Source organism: Felis catus, chromosome C1 (genome assembly GCF_018350175.1).
Source record: "Felis catus isolate Fca126 chromosome C1, F.catus_Fca126_mat1.0, whole genome shotgun sequence".
In the NCBI taxonomy this organism is placed as follows: Eukaryota; Metazoa; Chordata; class Mammalia; order Carnivora; family Felidae; genus Felis; species Felis catus.
This window is the reverse complement of record NC_058375.1, coordinates 85,276,866-85,294,363: the sequence shown is the minus strand read 5'-3', so window position 1 is coordinate 85,294,363 and position 17,498 is coordinate 85,276,866. Positions and strand designations below refer to the sequence as shown.

The following is a 17,498-nucleotide window of genomic DNA, read 5'->3' as shown; positions in this document are numbered from 1 at the left end:
TCATGACCTGAGCTGAAGTTGGACGCTTAACCGACTGAGCCACCCTGGGACCCCTAGGAAAAATCATTTCTTGCAGCCTTGTCTCTCTCTAGGACTCAGACTTAAATACCCATGGAAAAAAATGGAAATAGGGTCCATGGATAACCACTGAAATATTCTTGAAATGCTGCTCCCCTCTAATGGCAAAGTTCTTCTCAATTCTTTACTGAGTCAAGTTCATTAAACTAGTTCTTCATCCTTTAAGAAGAATCTGTTCCCAGGAGGCTCCTAAGACCGTGAAGGCAGCTCTCTCCATCATCACATAAGATAAGCCCTGATACTTCCGAACCTCCTCTAAGGGGCGACTAGGGCAAAGTTTCTCAAATGATCCCGGTGATGGACCAATCCTTTCCCTCCCAAATCATCTTGGATTGATACTTTTGGTAAAATACAATAAAAAAGAACTGCCAGAAAAATGTGATAAAAATCAGTCTGATCACGCAATGCCAGACTGCTACAAAATTTCCTAAGTGCTTGTACTCAGTTTCTATACTTCTCTATGTGTAGACCTGTAGTACCCTGTTTGTTTCCCTACACTGGTTTGTGAAGCATTCTGAGTAGCCCTGGTCTGTGGAGAGAAGGGAGACCAAGGTGCAAATGTTGTCTGCCATGTTGAGCTGTATCCTAGTTACTATTTTTTCAGGATTTATTTTTTTCTTCCAGCTTCTGGTGAACTGGGAAGGTGATGACCATCTTTATTTCATTTGAACTCCCTGCTCTCTATTTGTGGGTGCCAAACCTTTTACTTTCTGAATTATTTTTTGATCATAAACGTTCCTCTAAGTCTCCTCTCTCTTTGGTTGATTGCTCCTTAGTAATGTTGACATCTTCACTGGAGAGTGTGAGAGGTATTTTGCAGGGAGTTAAAATGCATTGTCAGCATTTTTTGTAGCAACTCTTGCTAGAGGTTAGGGTTAAACACAAGTTTGAATGTGATTTGTGAATTTCATTTTATTTCAGAAAAATATTACTGTATTCTTGATCTGAAGGATCATCCTTCAGAGCAAGACTTAGCTGACACAGAACGGAAATAGTCCTCTAAGCAGGTGATAAATGCACAGCGGGTAGGCATTGGACTCACTTACATCAGCCTTTTCATCTACACTCCAATGGTTCTCTTTCCTTTTCCAATTTTCTTCAACTCCTTTTTTTTTTTTAAATGTTTATTTATTTTTGAAGGAGAGAAAGACAGAGTGTGTGCGGGGCAGGGGCAGAGAGAGAGGAGGGAGACAGAATCCAAAGCAGGCTCCAAGCTCTGAACTGTCAGCACAGAGTCCAGCATGGGGCTGGAACTCAAGACCTGAGCTGAAGTTGGACGCTTAACTGACTAAGCCTCCCAGGGGCCCCTCTCCAACTCTTTATTGGGTAGATGGGCTTAATCTCTAGAGCTCTTTTCCAGGCTCCGGATTTTGAATCATGATGTGAGATTCCCAATTCAGAAGAATTGAAGAGGAGAGAATTATCCATATAAACGAAGCCATATACACAATTGTTTTTTTTGCATATAAATCTCTGGGTCATGAACATGAAAGCAATGTTAGACCTGAAGTTTTTTCACTTTTGTTATTCGAAAACACCAACTTTGACTAGAAAGGACACTCAAGAGCAATTTGTGATCATTTTTGAGGAGAAAACAAACAAACAAAACCCCTTCAACACCTCTGGGATCTTTTTCTTTTCTCCCAATACCAAACAGAAATGGATGGATGCCTAATTCTTCCTTTACAACTTGTTTGAAGAGGTTTAAAATGCCAGTTTTAAGAATGCTACCAGTAAAGAAAAGACCAAGGTTATGGACCGCTCCTCTTAATAATAAGCTGTCATATGTTAGGTATGGTCATGTCTCATATTTTTAAAAAAAATTCTCTAGATACTTGTGCCCTGAAAGTCTCTGAGTTGAGTAGGAGAGACTCTCATCCAAAATTGACTGAGAACAAAATAGGACAGGATTGAGTTACTTTGTTTACTAAAGGGAAAAGATTAAACTTTACAGAGTCATATAAAATGCTGAGACATTTTATAGAGTCTACAGAAAACAGAGCTTGCCTTTCAACCTCTCCAACTTCAAATACTTTGCAGTGAGGAAATGTCTCCCATGTTTCTTTACTCAGTATCCTACCCACCCCTAACCATAGGAAATAATTTGAAGGCAGTGGGAATTTTGTCATCCTGACCCAAACTGGCTACATAGAAATACCTTACCTCTTAATACTGTAGTAGACATTGTTATCCAAAGAGACTTCATGTAAAGGTGTTTTTATTCCCCTCTCATATAATTACTAAAGTGAAATTAAAATCTCTTTACTGGTTGCAAAAAAAAAAAAACCCTCTTCAATTTTCTCTTGAATTAAAACTTCTCTTGAATTATTATTGTTACAATTATAGTATTTAACTTTGGGTTTGGGGCCTTGGTTTCATTTTTCCCTCCAGCTTTATTCTGATATAATTGACATGTAACATTGTGTAAGCTTAAAGTGGACAATGTGATATTTGCTGTAAATATATATTAAGAAATGGTTACTGAAATAAAGGATTTCTTTTCAATAAGGATGCATGAATGAGCTTGCTGATAAAGAGACGTAGGTAGGGCACCTGGGTGGCTCAGTCAGTTAAGCAGCCGACTTCAGATCAGGTCATGATCTCCTGGTTTCTGAGTTCAAGCCCCGTGTCCAGCTCGTACTGACAGCTCAGATTCAGATTCTGTTTCAGATTCTCTGTCTCCTTCTCTCTCTGCCCCTTCCTGCTTGCACTCTCTCTCTCTCAAAAATAAATAAACAAAAAATTAAAAAAACCAAACCCAAACTATGTTGTTTAAAAAGAGACGATAGCAATTGGAGAAATTACCCTTTCTTGAATGGAAATGTGAAGAATTTGTAATTTCACATTTTCAACGTGAAGAGACAGTTATTGTCATAATTGGCACTCTTACCGAGTGATTTGTTAAAAAGTCATCGCATTTCTTTTAGAATCAGTTAACTCCTTTCCAAGGGTAATGTCACCAACCCCAATAGGGAAGTTTGGGAGAATTTGGAAAGGTTTATGTAAAGACTGACAAGGTAGAGCAGAATAATTATGCTCACTATTGATCCAAAAGGAAAGCGAAGTTTCGTTTATGACAGGAAAGATGTCCATATCTTACAATTTATATCAAACTTACTATATAGTTAGATATATTATGAAATTGAAAGAAAGCATACATATCCTGATTTCACCTGGCAAAGGTCCGAGGTTGGTAGGGTAAAAGAGTTGGTTCCTCCAGCCTTAGGACAGTGCAGTTCGTGGTGAGTCGGGTGGTGAGCTGAGCACACACTGCCCTCTGGTGGCGCTCGCCCGAGTTTGCCCAGCCTCCAGAGTCGCCCTCAGTAGAGACCCGCGCATCTCTGCCTGTACAACCCTCCTGGATCTTCAGGGAGCTTGTAGAATGGCTCTGCAAAGGCCTTCTTTTCAAAATTAAACATACATTTAAGAATATGGCAAAAAAAAAAAAAAAAGAGAGAAATCTTAATTGTACCTAAGATTTCTAAGATGGCTTTTTGTGACATTTGAGAAATGACTAGTGCTTTAAAAAAAAAATTTTTTTTACATTTATTTATTTTTTCAGAGACAGAGAGAGACAGAGCACAAGTGGGGGAGGGGCAGAGAGAGAATGAGACACAGAATCGGAAGCAGGACCTAGGCTCTGAGCTGTCAGCACAGAACCTGACCTGGGGCTCAAACCCACAAACTGTGAGATCATGACCTGAGCCGAATTCTGATGCTTACTTTACCGTCTGAGCCACGCAGGCACCCTGAGAAATGACTAGTGCTTTTTAACTGAGGAGTTCTGTTTAGAATATAAAAGAATTACCATGTTCCATAGAAGTCAAATACTACTTTAAATAAATGCTCATATTGTTTTGATGTGAATTCTAACTTTATTGAATTCCATGACCTCTCCACCATAGGGTCGATTTTATACCTTTGTCCAAATGACATAGAACCCTCTGTTGTCACAAGAGGGCAAATGGCAGCATTCATCAGGGAAGTTGCCCAGAGGCACCCAGCTCTTTTCTTATATGGTAGAATTATGGGAAAAAGATCTCTGAACTAGGCAATGTTACATCTGTGTAACATTGGATAAAGCACTTAGGTCCTAATTTTTTTAAAGAAATGTATAAAAAGGGGTGTGTGTGTGTGCGCGCACACATGACAGAGAGAGAGAGAGAAAGAGAGAGAGAGAACTGATTACAGATGAAAAGACTTAGGATATGCTAGAAGCCTATATAAAACTCAAGCTAATTATATAAGTATAATTAGGACAAACAGGTTTACGGATCAAACTGAGTAATAATTCTATAAGCATAAATTTAGCATAAGTAAGAACAAAGACTACTTCACACAGTAGATGGTCTCAAAAACCTTAAGTGGTAAAGCACAAAATGTAAGTTCAATTGCAATTGAAAGAATACAAGGGCTCTGTAAAGGTTTTTATGGCCGAGGTGGGGAGACTTTTTATTGATCTCTAACCTACAGAAAAAAAGTGCATAAATTTTAAGTGTGCAGCAAGAATTGGTAAGTGTGTAGCTCAAGTGCAACTGTGACCCTTGTACAACAAAGGGGTTAGGATGTCAATCCCTTGTGCAGTTAAAAAGCTGCATATGACTTTTTGACTCCCCCAAATATATATTTTTTAATTTTTTTTTAAAAACTTTTTTTTTCAACGTTTATTTATTTTTGGGACAGAGAGAGACAGAGCATGAACGGGGGAGGGGCAGAGAGAATATTTTTTAATTTTTAAATGTTAGTTTTGAGAGAGAGAGAGAGAGAGAGAGGGAGAGAGAATGTGAGCAGGGGAGGGGCAGGGGGGTGGGCAGGGCAGAGAATCTGAAGCGGGTTGTTTGCTGACAGCAGAGAGCCTGAGTGGGGCTTAAACCCACAAACCATGAGAACATGACCTGAGCTGAAGTTGGACACTCAACCAGCTGAGTCACCCAGGGCCCCCATGATTCCCTAAAATCTTAACTACTAATAGTCTCCTGTTGATGGGAAGCCTTACTGATAACATAAATAGTTAACACATATTTTGTATATTATATATGTTATATATGTATGTATATATATGTTATATATGTTATATATGTTATATATGTATATTATATATGTTATATATGTTATATATGTTGTATATTATATATGTTATCTACAGTATTCTTACAATAAAGTAAACTAGAGGAAAGAAAATGTTATTAAGAAATAATAAGAGAAGGGGCTCCTGGGTGGCTCAGTCAGCTAAGTGTCTGACTTTGGCTCAGGTCATAATCTTAGGGCTCCTGAGTTCAAGCCCTGCTGTGGGCTCTGCACTGACAGTGTGGAGCTTGTTTGGGATTCTCTCTCTCTCTCTGCCTCTCTCTTTGCTCTTCCCCTGCATGCATTCTCTGTCTCTCTCAAAAATATATAAACTTTAGAAAAAAAAAAGAGAAATACGTTTAAGGTACTGTACTTAAAAAAAAATCCATGTATAAGTGGACATGTGTCTAAAATTTAATGTGTTAAATACATTTTAAAAATTCAAATATAAAATTATTAATTATAAAATTTGTTCTTATTTCAACCAAGCCATAAAATTTGCAATGAATTTAGACAATATGAACTTTGACTTCTTGTTTTCCCAAGATCAAGCTTTGGAAAGTCAAGAGAAAAAATAATTTGGAGAAACCACTGATTAAAATAAGTGAATAGATTATTGTACACCTCTGCTCATATCTAGGAGACAATGAGCTCACTTTATACCTGAGAAATGATAGAATGTACTTTGTCCAGTAGTTGCTAGCCTTGGTTCCTGATGACCATGGAACCAGTGTATTAGCTTTGGATTGCACACCTCTGCACCTCAATCTCATGTAGGGCACTGTCATTTGGGTTCTGTCACATGCCATCAATCTTTTTTTTTTTTTTTTTGAGAGAGAGCATGAGCATGAATGGGAGAGGGGTAGAGGGAGAGGGAGACAGAGAATCTTATGCAGCTTCCACGCCCAGCATGGAGGCTGACTCGGGGCTCAATCCCATGACCCTGCGATCATGACCTGAGCTGAAATCAAGAGTCAGATGTTTAACCCACTGAGCCACCCCAATGCCCCACATGCTGTCATACTTAATCCTGATATACCATGGGTTGCCTTCATGAATCTTTACTTCTCTATAGGGTAGGTATTACTGTTATTCTTTTTTTAAAGAATAAAAGAATTTAAAAATATATATAATATGTATATTATATATATTTATTTTATTTATGTATTTAATTTTATATTTATTTTTTATTTTATTTATGTATTTATTTTATTTTTTATTTATTTATTTATTTATTTATTTTTGAGAGAGCGTTCGCTGGGAGGTGCACAGAGAAAGGGAGAGACAGAATCCCAAGCAGGCTCCACAACGTCAGCACAGAGCCCAATGTGGGGCTCAAACTCACGAACCGTGAAATCATGACGTGAGCAGAAACCAAGAGTCGGATGCTTAACTGACTAAGCCACCCAAGCACCAAGTATTACCATCATTCTTTGTTTACAGTTGAAGAAACAAAGGCTCAGAGAGGCAAGTAATCAGCTTTGGAAAGAGCAAAGTGTCATTGCACCAAGACTGGAAAGAGATTGGGCCAGATTGTAGAGGATCCCAAATGTCCTCTGAGCAGTGATGGGTTATAATCAGTGTTCAAGAGAGATTTTCCTCATAGTTCTATGAGAGTCAAAGTAAGTTGTGACCAACAAAGAAATTATTATATTAGTCTGAGCATAAGACAAGAGTGCAAACAGAAAGAGGGGAATAGATGAGAATCGAGTCAGGTAAACGTGAGACTTTTGTGAACTATCGAAGGTGATGTGGAGTTAAGATGAGTCATTTTTGGAGCACTTTTATGTTACAATAAAAGGTGTCTAATAAGACTTGTGCTTAGTTTTGCACTTTCAAAAATCATTAATTACCATAAATGTTAACATTGAACATCTGCAGAGTTAAGTGCCATATTTGTTGGTAAACTTCCATAGATATAGCCTGCTTCCTTTAGTATTCTTCATGCCTGAGAGTGAATTCTAACTTCTTACCAAAATTTTCATGTAGCAACTTTGACAGTTGGCCATCTCTTAACCATTCTTATCCTTATTGTCTGACTTTTTTCTGCCTCACCTTGATAGGACACTTATATTTGCAAGTGTATCCAAGTTGTGTAACGTAACCAATGCTTGGCACTTGGGGTCTGAATATTTAGCCAGAAATAGATCAGTTACCTTATTAAGGCAGATGACTGCAGATACAGCATTTTGATCGGGTGATAAGGGATTATGTCCAGACCTAAATAGAGCAAGATCTAATGCTTTCTATAATCAGGTGGCAACTGATAATAGCCATGCTTGACCTATGGATGGATGATGGCAAGAACTGTGAAACCTTCAATTTTGAGGATCTTTGGGAGTTGTAGTAGGAAGACTAAGGGTGGAGTCTTGGTTCAGTAATTTATGTGTTGTGTGACTTAGGGCATGACTCTTTTTTTTTTTTTTTTAAATGTTTATTTATTTGAGAGAGAGTGAGCAAGTGGCAGAAGGGCAGAGGGAAAGTGACAGAGAGAATCTCAAGCAGGCTCTGCGCTGCGGGGTCAATCTCACGAACAGTGAGATCACAAACTAAGCCAAAACCAAAAGTCAGATGCTTAACCAACTGAATCACCCAGGCGCCCCAAGTCTGAATTTGTTATTCCAACCAATTGGCTGTTAAGTTGAACCAAAATGGATTATGTACGTAATAGCAACAAAAAGCATAAAAATGAGTAAGAATTTCAGCAAGCTAAAAATTTTTTTTTGGATGTTGTTAGATGAGATTAAATACTGTAAATGCCAGTTCTAATCACATTAACTTACAGTGTGAGTATACGTTTAGTAAAAATAGTAAGAGAATACTTTTCAGATATGTAGAAATACTTAAGAAGAACAAAGGAGGGTACATAAAACAGGATTCTAAGAAAGGAGAGTAGGGGATTGGCAAGAAATAACTCTAAAAATATTAAAACAAAATATTATAATAGTTAAATGAGTGAACGGCACAATTTCAATAGTATATCCCAGAAATTAAATAATTGAAAAAAGGAATCACTACCAGTCATATTCAATTCATGAGTTTGGAATATAACAATTTGGAAAAAACCCAAGTAATGTCTCACCTCATTACTGGACACTGCTATAAAACACTAAATATTAAATCAGAAGAAAAAGCTTGTTAAATTATTAAATGAAGTTGATTAAATTTTGAAGACATTGAAGAGTTCACAAAGATAAACATGAAAAGACTTGATTAAAGAAAAATCAAATGCTTTTTGTAAGTTAAACAAAATACTTCTAACCAAAAAAAAAAAAAAAAAAAAACAACCCAAGGAAAATATTAAGAAAAAACTGTAGCCAAAATGATAAAGTATCAGTATTCTTTAATAGTTCAAGGCTAATACAAATGGAAAAAAACCCAAACTAAACAATGTGCTTCAGTTTATTATTTTGGCACATTGATCAGTTTGACAAATTCATTCATAAAAACTGTTTGATAGAAGTTTGGATTTCTATATTATTTTTTATCTGAAGATAAAGAGATATATCTGCAGGAAAAATGAAGTAATTAAGGCAAAGACTAAATGGATCAACTTTGGTCACTAGGTGTTATTCTTTTTTAAAAAAATTTTAATGTTTATTTATTTTTGAGAGAGACAGAGACAGAGCATGAGCAGGGCTGAAACAGAGAGAGGGAGACACAGAATCCGAAGCAGGCTCCAGGCTCTGAGCTGTCAGCACAGAGCCTGATGTGGGCTCAAACTCTTATGACCTGAGCCAAAGTCAAGACGCTTAACTGACTGAGCCACCCCAGGCACCCCACTAGGTGTTATTCTTGTATTATAATTAAAAGTGAAACAATCTTTCTGGCCACTGCAGGAAGCACACATCTACATTATATCAATCCTAGCCTATGGTATTTGCCTTTTAGCAAATTGATGAAAGGTAAATAAAAAGTTCATGGTAGAGTAAAAGGTTTCAAGAAGTACCAGGAAAGTGTATAGTTGCTAACCAATCTAATTATATATCAAGAATATGTTTTGGGGTGCCTGGGTGTCTCAGTTGGTTAAGCGCCTGACTTCAGCTCAGGTCATGATCTCACAGTTTGTGAGTTCGAGCCCCACATCACACTCTGTGCTGACAGCTCAGAGCCTGGAGCCTGCTTCAGATTCTGTGTCTCCCTCTCCCTGCGTATGCTCTGTCTCTTAGAAGTAAGTAAAACAAAATTTTAAAATAAGTATGCTTTGCTCCTAATTTCAACTTGGCTAATTAAATACATTGCCAAACAGCCTAAAATTCTTCTTTTTCTTTCTGCCCTCATACATCCTGCAAAAAATAAACACCCAAAAATAAATACCCAAAATAAGCAAGCCCTGAATAAATGGTAGTGGCATCAAAAGATCAGTTAACTGGTAAATAATGGAATGAAAGTAAAATATAGTCCTTTAGAAAATATTTTTATTTTCTTGGCACACAGACATAAAAATGACATTTCTTACTAGATGTAGCAGTTGAAGACATATCAGAAATGGATTACAATTCACATAGGTTTTATTGTCCACAGATACGATGACAGGTCTAATGTTTCCTCAACTATCCTTGAAACATTAAATTATCACAGCATACTGGTTCTACTGGCAAACTTACTTCTCATGTTAAAGAGTAAGATTGATCTGGATTAGTGAGGAACCAAGGCATAGAACCATTGCCGAAACATAATATAATGGTACATCATCCAACATCATTCAGGAATGAAACATTCTATTTAGATGTTCTTTAGTGAAATGACATTTATGCCTCTAAAGTCTAAAACCATTATTTTAACTACCTTTGATAAAATAATGTCTAACATGCCTTCTTAAACTTTAAAAAAGATCATGCAGATTATCACAATGTTCTTTCCCTAATATTCCTTATTGGAATATCAACCACTTAATTTTCTAGTACAACATGATATCCTTAAAAGTTACTGAGGTGGGGAATTGCCTTACAACCCAGTATGGTTATGTTTTAGAAGTTCTCAACTTGTTTATCTATCTATCTATCTATCTATCTATCTATCTATCTATCTATCTATCTACCTACCTACCTACCTATCTATCCATCCATCCATCCATCCATCCATCCATTCATCCTATTTAATTGTCAACTATTACTTCTTGCTTTTATTAAATACATTGGTTTTCAGTTATTTTTCTTACTATCTTTAATATAGAAGTTAAAGTAGAGCAACATAACTGCATTAACCTTTGATAACTAATGGTTTTCTCTCTCAAGGAATGTCATTCCTTTTAACTGCAAAGCTTAGAGAAAGTTATATATTGAGCAATGAAGAAGGAAGGGAAACTTGGAAATGAATGTATTTATAGACAGTGATCAGATTAATATCACAACTCTCCTTAAATTTCTAGGATTTAATCTGCTTTAGGTTGGGAAACCAAAAAAGCAAGCTAGTTAAAACTATTTCTTTTTATTTTAATTTTTAATGTTTATTTACTTTTGAGAGAGATAGAGAGACAGAGTGTGAGCAGGGGAGGGGCAGAGAGAGTGGGAGACACAGAATCCCAAGCAGGCTCCAGGCTCTGAGCTGTCAGCATGGAGTCGGACATGGAGCTTGAACTCCACAAACCGCGAGATCATGACCTGAGCTGAAGTCGGATGTTCAACCAACTGAGCCACCCAGGTGCCCCTAGTTAAAACTATTTCTAAAGTACAGTCCATTTTGAAGAAGACTGTGCAGTATACATTAAGTTACATGAGCTTTTAAGCATGGGTATTTGATATCTTCTGTATTCATAGATTTTTACTACCTAAAAGTTTTAGTTTACTTTCTTTTCTTATTTTTATTTCTTAATCATACTTAAGATGGTTGGGTATGTTATCTTTAACTGAGAAAAGTATCACTGTACCATTATTTTATTAGCTATAAATGTACTACTGAATAATATTAAATAGTGATGAAAGGATTTTTGCAACTATTTTCTTTCAACTAAAAGTATAATGATCTGATTTAAGTGTTTTCTTGAGACAAAAATAGTAAACAATAAAAAAAATCCATCTAGAGAATAAGGATTATTCAAAAATATTAACTCATATAAATGTTAAAAACCTTTTTTCCTTTTATGACTTTTTGGATTTAAGGTCATGAAAAACTTTTCAAATGATTCTATTGAATTCGAGAGAACTACTAAATTCTTATCTATATTTTTATTATACCAAGATTTTTCTCTGTGCTAAACTTGTCAATGTAGGTTTTAGTTAATAGGAAACTAGTATCTGCTATGATCTATCAATACACTTTTGCACACAAACTAAAAATAATTGTTAAGTTTTAGAAAATTAATATAGCATGTTTTTCTTTAAAGTTCTCATAAATATGCCCAACAATGTGCATTTTGAGAATGTGAACCATCTCATAGTAGGAAACTCGTACTCAAGATTAATTTTACAAAACTATTTTTAGGAAATAAATTCTTAAATGCTTGTGTTTTTTCATATATCCTATGCATCATTAACATAAGCAAATTATGGCATTCATTATATTAAAAACATATTAGTATTCTAGTGAAAAAAAACCACACAGTGAACATCTGTGTTCTGAACATCCTTTCTGAACATAACAGTGTAGGTAGACAATTCCATGAGTCAATATTCAGTTAATATTTATCGAATGCAGTGTAGAAGGTGCTAGGAATAATACAGTAAAAGGTGAGAACATTAGTTAACCACAGCATAATCAATATGTATTATTACTGAAGAAAATATATACCACAATTTGAAGATACTTTTCCATTTCTTTCATTATTACATTCTAATACTTCATTTTCACTTATGTACAAGTGGAAGATTACATAACTTTTCTGTTTCAAACTCTGGATTTCAAACTCTTATTTCTAGGCAATTAAGGAATACTTCATGAATTCAAAAGAACATCCCATTGGTAATGATAGTTTTTCTTCCTGATTCAAATCAAAAGCTACCTCTCTGTACATTAAAAACAAAACAAAACAAAAGAAAGGAAAAAGACAAATCACTGTTTTTAAAGTCTTACCTAATTGGGCATCATTATTATATAAATTAGATTTTTAAAATAACTTCAGCCTGTGTATATAAACCCTTTATATTATATTTGATCTTGCATTCCATAATACAAGTAATTGCATACTTCATACATATCCATGAATCAGCTATAAGTCATAAAGCGTTTCGAGAATAGTAGCAATTGACCAGGCTTGAGTTTCACAGCTGAAAGGACAGTATTGGCCATTCTCATTGGTCAGTTCAGGAAGTCCTTTCCAAGGGGATCTTAAAGAAAGAAAAGGCATTTTATGAGATACAATCTAACATATCTTGTCTGGATTAACAAAATAGGCAATAACTTGGTGGTTTTCCTTGCTAGTACAGAAAACCAATCATATATAGTCATTTGCTACAAAATAAAACAGGATATTCTAAAGATTTATGTATAAAGAATTTAGATTAAAATTATTCTTTGATATTCAGTGTTTGGGATTTAAGACCTTCAAACACAAAGGATTCCTTTTATGTATTAAAAACAGGGGGTGCCTGGGTGGCTCAGTTGGTTGAGTGCCTGACTTCGGCTCAGGTCATGATCTCATGGTTGGTGAGTTTGAGCCCCATATGGGGCTCATTGCTGTCAGTGCAGAGCCTGCTTCAGATCCACTGTACCCCCCCCCCCCCTCAGCCCCTTTCCCACTCTCTCTCTCTCAAAAATAAACATTAAAAAAAGAAAACAGAAGAAACTATCATTCTAAGCATATCCAGAGTGACAAATATCCTCTCAGGTCTAATTTTAGTACTTTCAAATTAAGTTTATGAAATTCAAATTGTAATTATGTAGATTTTGACAAAATTATAAAACTAATATAGAATAATGAAGAAACGCTGAGAGCTATGACTAGGAAAATAGTGCCAATTAAAAACAAATCTGGTGGCACCTGGGTGGCTCAGTCGGTTGAGCATCCAATTCTTGAGTTTGGCTCAGGTCACGATGCCAGAGTTGTGGGATCGAGCCCTGCATCTGGCTTGCACTGAGCAAGGAGCCTGCTTAAGACTGATTCTCTCTCTCCCTCTGCCCCTCTCCCCTGCTTGCATTCTCTCTCTCTCAAAAAAAAAAAAAAAACCAATATGAATTTCTATACTAATCTCTCATTCTACTGAATAATACAGTTAGTATTTATTATGTTCTAATACTAAGTGACTTATGTACATTATCTCATTTAATGCTCACAGCAACCCTGAAAGGCAAGAACCATAATCATCCGTATTCACAGAGCAGGTAAGAGGTTTAGAGAGGTTAACTAATTATCAGGTCTTATTATCAAAACACAGTATTGTTTCCATATCAAGTTTTTTCTTCTTTTTTCTTTTTTTAACTTTATTTATTTATTTAAGTAATCTCTACACCCAACATGGGGCTTGAACTTAGAACCTTGAGATCAAGAGCTGCATGGTCTTGGAATTGAGCCAGCCAGGTGCCCCTCAAATTTATTCTCTTTTAAAAAAATGTTTATTTATTTATTGATCGAGAGAGAGAGTGAGAGAAGCAGAGAGGAAAGAGAAAATCCCAAGCAGGCTGCAGCTGTCAGCTCAGAGCCCAACGACGGGGCTTGATCTCATGAACTGTGAGATCATGAACTGAGCAGAAATCAAGACTCAGATGCTCAACTAGCTAAGCCACCCAGGTGTCCCTCAGTTTTATTCTTAATTTTAGTGTAATCTCTTAAACATGAAACATAAAGTTAAAAAATCCAGAATTCTGTATTCATTTTTAAAGTTGGGTTATGGGAATGTGTTTGTTTCACCATTATAACATTGTAACTCATGGCTGTGTGAAGAGTGTATGTTACATTATACTCTTCTGTAGGCATTAAATTTTTCATAAGTATGGAAACATAATTCCCTTAAGTAAATATGGAGACAGTTTCGATAATAACTAATAATAATAACACCAGCTATGTACCATATTTAAAAAGCCATCACAGAGAAGTACAAAATATAGAAACTTGCTTCCAAGTGTTCAAGTTTCTTCCGAGTAAAACGCCAAATTACTGAAGTCAGGTACCAGGGTATCTGTAATAGGCTGAACTGTGTCCTCCTCAAAATTCATATGTTGAAGTCCCAACCCTCAGTACCTCAGAATGTAAACTTATTTGGACATGGGGTTGTTACAGATGTAATCAGTTAAGATGAGGTCACACTGGAATAGGATGGGCCCCCAATCCAATTTGACTGGTGTCCTTAGAGAAATTTGGACCAAGAGATGCACACAGAGAGAAAGTCATGTGAAGATTGGAGTTACGCTACCACAAGCCAAGGAATTACCAGAAGCTGGGAAAGAGGGCTGGGAGAGATCCTTCCCTAGCATCTTCAGAGGGAGCATGGCCCTAGTAACACCTTGATTTCAAACTTCTGGCCTCTAGAACCGTGAGGCAATAAAGTTCCTTATTTAAGCTTTTCACTTTGTAGTGCTTTGTTATGGCAGAGTCAGCAAACTAATATAGTATTGAAATTAAACAAAACAAGCTAATAGAACCAATAATATACTGCTCACAATTGTTATGTGGAACCAGAACATGGAACATATACATACTGGTATAAAGAAGTCTTCTTTTCCTTCCTTTCTGAAAGAAATTCATTCCTCAAGTCATTAGGTGGGACAAAGGAGGTCAGTGACCACAACTGGGGAGGGGAGGACATAAGGGTAGCGGGAACAGCACAGGGTGGGATGCCAGAGCCTGAAGGGTATGAAGAAGTTCATACCAAGGGTGGGAATGGCCCAGAGCCCAGATGGTGCAAGGGGGGCATCCGCACATAAGTGTGGTCTAGTGTGGGACTGTCAGGCCCAAGAAGGACAAAAGGTCACCTATGTCTTGGGGCAAGCAGGGTGAGCTGAGTCCCCATGGTAGTGGATAGCACAGTGTGGAGAGTAGGTTACTCGTGGCCCCAAGATCAAGAGTCGCATGCTCTTCTGACTGAGCCGGCTGGGTGCCCCTGGATAGCATAAGGTTTTTTATGAAAAGAAGAAAGCAACAATTTCAAATATTATAGGAATGTCAAAGAAGGGAACTGAAAGGAAGTCATGGGATCTGGGAACCTGGAAGAATCTTGTTGAGTGGCTTCACCAGAGTGGTGAGGGCAAAACGAAAGCCAGACTGAAGGTGGAAAGGGGTCAGAAAGCAAAAGGATTGAGGCTGCTCCTTCCTATAGGAAGTGAGCTGAGAAGAAAACAGAATGATAGGACAGGGCTAGAGGCAGGAACAGTATGCAAGCACTTTATTTTAGGATGGGCTGATCTTTCTAGATTAAGAAGGAAGGGTCAAGTGGAATACCAAGAACGGATAATTACTGGAGCAAAGTCAGGACACAGGTGGGAGGGATGGGATCACAGGTAAAGTAGAAGAGTGATCCCTGCAGTGTAAGATACTCTTACTTTTCATGGACAAAAGGGGAAAGAAAAGAGAAAATAGATGCAAACAGTGAGAAATACTGTGGCAATAACTGGGGCAACAAAGGATAGAATATAAGAATGTTCACATCACACAGATTCAGTCTCAGTTTCTAGATGAGGTACAAGAATTCTGGCAGGATTGGGTTTTCTGTGACTACATCCAAGCTAATAAAAACAAACTGAAAAAAAAAAAGAAAGCTTGACACGACATTCATGGTGATGATGGAAGTCCCTCATGCTCTTGTAATAAAGGAGAGAACATTAATGTTGTTTATGCATAATAATTCTGAGCAATAAGCTGTATATATACAGCCATACCTTGTTTTACTGAGCTTTGCTTTACTGTACTTTGTAGACGCTGTTTTTTACAAATTGAAGGTTTGTGGCAACCCAGCATCAAGCAAGTCTACTGGCACCATTTTTTCCAACAGCATTTGCTCACTTGGTATCTGTGTAACATTTCGGTATGTCACACAATATTTCAAACTTATTCATTATTCTTGTATTTGTTATGGTGATCTGTGGTCAGTGATTATGACTTGCTGAAAGCTCAGATGATAATCAGCATATTTTAGCAATAAAATATTAAATTTTTTTAACGTTTATTTTTGAGTGAGAGAGAGTGGGGGAGGGGCAGAGAGGGAAAGACAGAATCTGAAGCAGGCTCCAGGCTTTGAGTTGTCAGCACAGAGCCTGACACGGGGCTCAAACTCATGAACCAAACTGCGAGATCAGGACTTGAGCCGAAGTCAGATGCTTAACTGACTGAGCCACCCAGGTACCCCAGCAATAAATTTTTAAAAAAAAATTTTTTAAGGTTTATTCATTTCTCAGAGACAGAGAGACAGAGCGTGAGTGAGGGAGGGGCAGAGAGAGACAGAGGGAGACACAGAATCTGAAACACGCTTCAGGCTCTGAGCTGTCAGCACAGATTCCGATGCGGGGCTTGAACTCATGGACTGCAAGATCATGACCTGAGCTGAAGTTGGACGCTTAACCGACTGAGCCACCCAGGTGCCCCAATAAAATATTTTTAACTTAAGGTATGTACATTGTTTTTTTTAGACATTATGTTATTGCATATTTAATGACTACTGTACAGTATAAATGTAACTTTGACATTCACTGGGAAACCAAAAAATTCACTTGACTTCCTTTATTGTGATTTTTGCTTTATTGAGGTGGTCTGGAACTGAACCCACACCATCTCTGAGGCATGCCTGTATTTAAGCTTAATCTAGAATTTGGGAAATTAAGCTAGCTTTCAACTATCTTTGTATCATCTTATAAAGACACATAACTCTGACACTATTTATCTCCAATAATTCGGACAAAGGAGGTGACAAATGGGTTTGAGATAACAGTCAAAAGACCAACCTTGATACTTTAATTATAATAAGTATAATAAGTATAATAAATATAAAAACATGTTTACTTATTTATCAAGAGAGACAGAAGGAGGGGCAGAGAGAGAAGGAGAGGCAGAGAAAGAGGGAAGAGAGAATCTGTCAGTGCAGAGCCTGACACCGGGCTCGATCCCATGAACCATGAGAACATGACCTGAGCCAAAATCAAGAGTCAAATGCTTAACCAACTGAGCCACCCAGGTGCCCCTATAATAAAGCATTTCTGAAAATTATTTATTGATATATCTTTATTTTTTTAAGTTATTCTGATTTTATTTTTTCAAATTATTCTAAATTTAAAAAGTTTTAACATACAGTGTTACATTAGTTTCAGGTGTACAACATAATGACCCAGAAATTCTATACATTTCTTGGATGCTCATGAGGATAAGTGTACTCTAATTCTCTTTATTTCACCCATCCCTCCACCTACCTCCCCTCTGGCAACCACATAAATCTTTAAATCAGCTAACTCAAAATGCCCAGGCTGAGCACTTTTAGTTTTTTTATTTATTC

General features: G+C 36.8%; 1 protein-coding gene and 1 long non-coding RNA gene across 2 annotated transcripts in view; one reads left to right on the top strand and one right to left on the bottom strand.

Moving 5' to 3' along the window:
• Positions 1-16,136, top strand: part of LOC123379712 — a 31,284-nt gene extending 15,148 nt beyond the window's left edge. Inside the window, exons 2-3 of the long non-coding RNA XR_006584584.1 lie at positions 13,359-13,404; positions 15,932-16,136. This is a non-coding gene — a long non-coding RNA (uncharacterized LOC123379712). The remainder of the gene's footprint in view (positions 1-13,358; positions 13,405-15,931) is intronic.
• Positions 9,547-17,498, bottom strand: part of AGL (amylo-alpha-1, 6-glucosidase, 4-alpha-glucanotransferase) — an 83,256-nt gene continuing 75,304 nt past the window's right edge. The window contains 1 exon segment of the mRNA XM_003990359.6: positions 9,547-12,410. Coding sequence (XP_003990408.3) covers positions 12,293-12,410 — 118 coding nt within the window. The 3' untranslated portion in view covers positions 9,547-12,292.